This window comes from Phyllostomus discolor, chromosome 12 (assembly GCF_004126475.2).
Source record: "Phyllostomus discolor isolate MPI-MPIP mPhyDis1 chromosome 12, mPhyDis1.pri.v3, whole genome shotgun sequence".
Classification (NCBI taxonomy): Eukaryota; Metazoa; Chordata; class Mammalia; order Chiroptera; family Phyllostomidae; genus Phyllostomus; species Phyllostomus discolor.
In genome coordinates this window covers 871014-878552 of record NC_040914.2, presented here as the reverse complement: position 1 = coordinate 878552, position 7539 = coordinate 871014, and the positions used below count along the sequence as shown (strand labels likewise).

The 7539-nt window shown below is 42.0% G+C and overlaps 1 protein-coding gene across 3 annotated transcripts in view; it reads left to right on the top strand.

The window, feature by feature from the left end:
* The first annotated feature begins 6151 nt into the window (after positions 1-6151).
* The window catches only part of LOC114510854 (zinc finger protein 850-like), a 40985-nt gene continuing 39597 nt past the window's right edge, over positions 6152-7539 (top strand). The window contains exons 1-2 of one of the 3 annotated variants that reach the window (XM_036012882.1): positions 6152-6298; positions 7085-7144. In XM_036012882.1, coding sequence (XP_035868775.1) covers positions 7112-7144 — 33 coding nt within the window. In that variant the 5' untranslated portion in view covers positions 6152-6298; positions 7085-7111. Of the gene's footprint in view, positions 6299-6330; positions 6427-7084; positions 7145-7539 lie in introns of those variants that run through there. The other 2 variants (XM_028529339.2, XM_036012881.1) reach the window with 2 other exon arrangements.

Below are 7539 nucleotides of genomic sequence, written 5' to 3'. Positions count from 1 at the left end.
GGGGCACGAACCAAGCGCGGCACGACTCTGTGCTCTCCACGGATCTGCACTTCTTCTGGGCTAGGGATGCAGGCGCACTTCCAGGCTTCCCCTGGTCCTGTCGGCCAGAGTCCCTCACTTCACTTCTCCCAGGTCTCTGGGCGGGTGTTCAAGTCCCTGGGCGATTTTTTTCCCAGTCCAACTGGCCAATCTGTTCCTTCTAGCAACACGCTCTCCCCTGGAGTTGCTCACCCCCCGTATTCGGGGGAGGGAGCAGCGACTCCCCTCTCCCGGGAGCCCCAAGAACCGGGCCTGGGGACTGCACACCCCTAGTCCCCACGCTGATCCCTGGGCCCCTTTTGTCCTGAAGAAGTCTCCTTACCGTCTGGTTTTTCTGTGATCACAATAATTTTTGATGTCCTGCTTTCAAAAGTGATTCGGTAACCTAGTCCACTTGCTCTGTTTCTCCACGGATCCGCAAGTCACCCTCCTCTTCACAGAAGCCGAGAAAAACGCTGCCTAGAGTAAAGCCGCCATCTTCCCACCCCGGGTCCTCAATTTTTTTTAAGACAAGAAAGAAAACAGATAAAATAGGGAATTTCAACATTCATCTAAAAAGAGTTCCAGAGAGAGAGAAGAGAAATGAATGGAGAAATTTTTCATAGGAGATATATAGAGTTTTCTAGAAAAAAACAGGTCATGTTTCTTAAAAAATAAAGAGTATCCTATACAATGAACAAATAAGTCCCCTAGTAAAGCACTGAAATTTGTGAATTTTCAGAAAACTGATATGAAGATCAGATAGCAAATTGTTCTAGAAAACAACAAAACATAATTCAAAAACTTTCATTATACTTTCTGACAAAAACTGTGAAAGTACAAACTTCTGGTTTAAGATATGTAAGTCCTGGGGATGTAATTTACCCCATGCTCACTCTAGTTAACAATACTGGATTGGATTTGAAAGAATCTAAAAGAATAGATCTTAAAAGTTCTTATCATAATGGAACAAATTATAACAATGTGTAGTGATGGATGTTAACTAAACTTATAATGATTATTTGCAACATATACGTACATTAAATCATTAGTAGTACATGTAAAACTAATGTAATGTTATAGTAAATTGTATCTCAATCAAAAAAATTTTATTTGGTTTTTATTTTTAAATCATTTTTAAAAAAGATTTTGTTTATTTCTTTTTAGAGAGAGGGGAAAGGAGGGAGAATGAGAGGGAGAGAAATGTCCATGTGATGTGTGAGAGATACATTCATCTGTTGCCTCTCACGTGCCCCCAACTGAGAACCCAGCCCTCAACCTAAGCATGTGCCCCAACTGGGAACCAAACCAGCAACCCTTCACTGAGTGCTGGCCTGCAAAATGTAACCACACTAGCCATGGTTAAATCATTTTTATTTTTGATTACAGTTGATACATTATTACATTAGTTTGTGGTGTACACCCAGTGATTAGACATTACATAATTACTATGTTATCATCCAGATAAATCTTGCACCCATCTGGAATGATACATAGTTATTAGGATATTATTGACTATATTCTCTATGTTGTACTTTACTTCCCCATGACTATTCTGTAACAACCAATTGGTACTTCTTAATCCTTGCATCAGATTCACCCATCCCCCCCAACACCTCTCTCATTTGGCAACTATCAAAATGTTCTCTGTATCTATAAGTTTCTTTATGTTCTGATTATTTAGTTTTTTTTTAGGTTAAATTCTTGATAGATATGTTTTTATTGTCATTTAATTGTTCATATTTTTATCTTGTTTTTCTTGAGGAAGACTCTTTAACATTTCATATAATACTAATTTGGTGGTGATAAATTCCTTTAGCTTTTCCTTGTCTGGGAAAATCTTTATCTGCCCTTTCATTCTAAATGATAACTCTCCTGGTAATCTTAGTTGTAGGCCCTTGCTTTTCATTGCCTTGAGTATTTCTTGCCAATCCCTTCTGGCCTGCAAAGGTTCTGAGAAATCAGCTGACAGTCTTATGGTAGCTTTCTAGCAAGTAACTAACTGCTTTTCTCCTGCTGCTTTTAACATTCTCTTTTTGTCTTTGACCTTTTGCATTTTAATTACGATGAGTCATGGTGTGGGCCTCTCTTCTTCTGGCACTTCTATGATGTGAATGTTGGTACTATTAAGGTTGTCTCATAGGCTCTTTAAACCCTTCTCATTTTTAAAAAATTCTTTTTTTTAGTTTTTGTTGTTCTGATTGGGTATTTTTTTTTTGTATCTTTAAATTGCAAATCACTGATTTGATTCTTGGCTTCATCTACTCTTCTGTTGATTCTGTAAGTTATTTTTCCATTTCAATTAGTGTGTCCTTTTTTTATGCTGTTGAAGTTGTCACTGAGTTCATTGAGGATCCCTATAACCAGTGTTTGGAACTCTACATGTAGTAGATTGCTTGTCTTTATTTTGTTTAGTTTTTTTTTTCCTGAAGGTTTGATGATATTTCATTTGAAACATGTTTTTAGTCTCATTTTCCCTGCCTCCCTGTGTCTGTTTCTATGTATTAGGTAGAGCTGCTATTACTCCAGGGCTTGGTGGAGTGGCTTAATGTAGTAGTTGTTCTGTAGGGTCCAGTGGCATAATCTTCCTGATCACCCAAGTTGGACACTCGAGGTACATTCCATGTGAGCTGAGTACACCCTCTTCTTGCAGTTGAGCCTTGATTGCTGTTGGCATGTCAATGGGAAAAATATACTCTAAGGGCAATCAGTTGCAAAGACTGGCTGTGACCTCTGACCACTGATCTCTGACCTTGGTTGAGGATCAGCTGTGTAGGGGCCCACTCCACAGAATAGTAGTTACTTTAGTGAGGACCTGGTGCCTGCTGACTCTGCCCCTTGAGTGTGTTGCTTACGGAGGTGATTCAGGAGTGATGCTTCAATGTTGTCTGAAGCTGTCTACTAGGTGCACTGGCTCTGAGGCCTCCCAGGAGGTGCAGGCCAAGAGCAGTTGCCACTTGTGTCCTGTGTGGGGCCACCTGATATAAGTTACAATGTGATTAGCAGATGGCTGCTATTTTTGTTGGGCTTGGAGTTGCCCAGGCAAAGGCAAGCTGCCAACCAGACTGATTGTCACTGGTGCTGGGCCTGGCACCATTTAGTTAGAGGTATGGGGCATGGTGAGGCCCGATGCTGCTTGTTTGAGAGATTTTAGGGAAATCTGGTGCATGAGCTAAGACAAACCAATTGTAAGGAAAAGCCACTGGGAAAATACAGGTTCTGGCCAAGATAGAGGCATAGGTAGAAATGCTTTGCTTCCTTGAACAACCAGAAGAAGGATAATAACCAATTTAAAAACAACAAACAACCAGAACTGCCAGAAAATCAAACTGCATGGAACTCCGACAACCAATAGTTAAAGAAACATTCACCCAGACTGGTAGGAGGGGCAGAGACAAGCAGGAGAGAGGACTCACAGCTAGGTGGCAGACTGTGCAGGTGAAGCAGGGCTGGCTGACCAGGAAACTAAAGACTCAAAACCTCTAGCTATAAAATACTGTGGGGATGGTGAAAGTGGGAGAAACCCCCAGTCTAACAGGAGAGTTCTTTGGAAAGTGGGGCTGGAGCAGAGTGAGAGATGGTCATTGTTCTTTCTCTGACCCCTCCCCCACAGACAGAGCCACACAGCAAAGTGGGTTGCCCCACCCTGGTGAATACCTAAGGCTCTGCCACCTTACAACATAACAGGTTCATCGAGACGAATAAATATGCCCAAGTGAAAGATCAGATCAAAACTCCAGAAAAAGAGCTAAGTGATGAGGATACAGACAACCTATCTGATGCAAAGTTCAAAACACTGTTATGATTGAGAAATGATTGAGCTCATTTGCAAAATGAAGTTAGAAATGAAGGCTTTGCAAAGTGAAATAAAGGAAAACATTTAGGGAACCAAAAGTGAAGGGAAAAACACCAGAACTCAAATCAACAATTTGGAACCACAGGAAGAAATAAACATTCAACTAGAACAGAATAAAGAATCAAGAATTCAAAAAAATGAGGAGAGGCTTAGAAAACTTGGAACAACTTTAAGTGCTCCAACATCAGAATCATAGGGGTGCCAAAAGGAAAAGAGGAAGAGTGAGAAATTGCAAACATATTTGAACAAATAATGAAGGAAAACTTCCCCAATCTGGCAAAGGAAATAGACTTCCAGAAGGCCCAGGAAGTCCAGAGAGTACCAAAGACATTGGACCCAAGGAGGAGCACACCAAGGCACATCATGATTACATTACCCAAAATTAAATATAAGGAGAGAATGTTAAATGCAGCAAGAGGAAAGGAGACAGCTACCTACAAAAGAGTACCTATCAGACTATCAGCTGATTTCTCAAAAGAAACCTTATAGGCAAGAAGGGGCTAGAAAGAAGTATTTGAAGTCATGAAAGGCAAGGACCTACCTCCCAGATTACTCTATCCAGCAAAGCTATCATTTAGAATGGAAGAGCAGATAAAGTGCTTCCTAGATAAGGTCAAGTTAAAGGAGTGCATTGTTACCAAGCTTTTATTGGATGAAATGTTAAAGGGACTTATCTAAGAAATAGAAGAAGATTAAAAACTATGAACAGTAAAATGACAACAAACTCATAAATATCAACAACTGAACCTAAAAAACAAAAAAACTAAGCCAGATGATATGCCCCTCCCAATTTTTATCTGCTGCCTGTGAGAGTGGGATCAACCCATTCCACAGCTCTACACCTTGCATCAGTCTCAGTCCTTATGTAGCTCCTTTAAGTCCCTAGAGGTAGGACTTCTGTTCAGCCCTATTTCAGGCAATTCTAAACAATGGTTATTCTGCAGTTCAGTTGTAATTGTGATGTGGTTGTGGGAGGAGGCGAGTACATTTACCTACACTGCTACCTTGCCAAGAAGTTTTCAATTAAAAAAAAAAAAAGAAATACTCAGGCCCCACCACAGACATAATGAATAAGATTAGATGGTGGTGGGACCCAGTAATCTGTCTTTTTCTTAAAAAAAAAAGATTTTATTTATTTTAAGAGAGAGGGGAAGGGAGGGAGAAAGAGGGAGAGAAACATTGATTGGTTACTTTCAGGGGACCAGGCCCTTAACCCAGGCACATGTCCTGACCAGGAATGGAACCACAGGGCAGCCTTCAACCAACTGAGTCACATTAGTCAGGCCTAGTATATCTGTTATTAAGAAGCTCTCTGGGTGATTCTGATGTTCCTAAAGTTTGAGAATCACTACCTTAGATATTACCCCTACACTTATCTATAGCTGTGTCTTCTACCTTTTTATCAAGCATAATCACTTCCATGTACTGTGGTAATCAATCCCTTGATTTTCTTTGTTTTCAACATCTGTTTATCTTCATTTAGTTTTCCTTTTTTACATTAAAAATACAGCCACTGTTTTTTAAGGAAAAAAAAACGATTTTTTCTAGTCTTTTTAAAGAAAAAGACTACACGATAAGATATAATTCTTTTGAAATACTAAGGGAAAACTCTGTCCAACCAAAAATTCCAAACCTATTTAAGCTACCATCCCAAAAGGGTAGAATAAAGGCATTTTTAGAGGTGTAAGGGTCCCTAAATTTTACTCCAAATTGAGCTTTCTCAAGGTGCTAATGGAGCAATTTATTTATTTACAAAAATAAGCAACTAAACTGAGAGAAAAAAAATAAGTCATAAAATCTAGGAAACCAGAGACTGATCATAAGAAAGAGGTGAAGGAAACTCCTAAGATGTTCGTCGGCTGGCTGTTTACTTATAGTCTTTCAGTCCCATAATGAACCTCCTATACGCTTCTTTGTAAGGTTGGAACTCGGACTCTGCAAACAAGGCTTAGGACTGACTGACGGGAATCCGCTGCTCTTTTGTGTGCTCGGACTACATTTCCCATAGGATCTGTAGCTCGAAGGTACTTCTGCCGCGAACTGGGTGCCCGTCCTTTCCATACTTGAGATAACCAGGATGCCAGGGACGAGCAAAACGGGCAACTCCCTCGGCCGACCCGCTCCATCCCTGTAGGGGTCCTTGTGGTCGGATTTGGTGTGGAGGAGGGGTAGACAGCTCAAACACAGTTTCCGCTCTGAGAGGAATGGCGGGGCGGGATTAGGGAGGGGGGCGGTGCTGTGGTCCGCCTCTGGACTACATTTCCCAGAGGACTCCGCAGGCAGGCGCACCATTCGGCGGGCTTTCGGCTCCCTGTGTACGGAGTGGTGGGCCGGTAGGCTCCGAGGTCTTACCTCCTCCGGAGACTTTGGATCCCGGTGCAACTTGGCCAGTTTGCACTAGACCGGAACTAGGGGAGGACTAGGGTGAGGATTCGGGGACCCAGCCTTTAGGGTCTGGAGCTGGCTGATGGGCCGGTTCTTTCGTGTCCGAAGGGAGCTGACGAGAGGAGATCGTTTGTGTGTGAGAGATTGAGATTGTTACTGTCCTCGTGGTATGTGATTGTGACTGTATGTGGTGAAAACATACAGTCTCTGGGTGATGGAATGGAGTGCTCGTGGCTGTGTATTCCTGCAGTGGGAATGTAATAGTGGCTACATAACTCCACCATTGTGCACGGGGATGTAGAGGGACGGTGATCGTGCTGTTGGGACTGTGTGTCCCTGTGTTGGGTGTGTGATTGTGCAGCGCACCGTGTGTGTGGGAGTCGGGAGTCTGTGACTGTGTGGTATTAGGCGCCTGTAACTATGCAGGTGCAAGTAGTGTGACCCCTTGTGTGTGTACTTGTGTGAGATTGTGATTGGCTGTGGGGCAATGGGTAGGTGGATGTGGGGAAGTCTGTGGTAGTGGGATTGGGATTTTGTGAGTCCCCTACGTGCTCATATGGGATTCTAAGTAACCAGGAAACTAGGTACAACACTATGAACCTATGGTACACATATGGTACACACATGGGAGATGAAGGGTTGGGACCGTGTGAGAGTGACTTCACCACTTTCTTTACCTAGGAGACTGCCTCATCCTGTAAGTACATTGGGTTGTACTCTTCAGTGTCCCCTGATCTTCCTCTGTATGTATGTGTGGGTAGAAGAGGGGCTAGAGGAAGTGTGGGTTGAAAAGCCAAGTGTCTTATCAATTTTTTCTTTCCACAGTTCTGTCACTAAGAGGAAGAAGACAGAATGGTTATTGAACATTCAAAGACCAAGATCAAGGTGCTTTGGGGTATTTCTTTCTTCCCTGAGATCTTTCTTGTTTTTCAGGGGGTAATTTTTTTTCCTCTTCTGGCAATTCCCAGTAATCAAAGCCTAATTAGTAGACCTTGTCCGCACTACTTCCCATTTAGATATATAATGGGGGACCTTGGGATTAGAACCAAAGCCCAGTTTCCTATCTATCCCTTTCATCTTAGTTTTCTTGTGACAGTTTCTTTTGTGTGCCATATCTCTAAGAGGCAAATATAAAAGCCTTATCATAATAACTGAATTGTTGAAAATAAGATTAGTGCATATGTAACATCACACATCACAGTCCTGTTATTGAAAGCCATGGAATTTGTAAGATGGTGTTGGTTAGTCTCAGTTCAAGTAGGTGACAGGATCTTTCACTT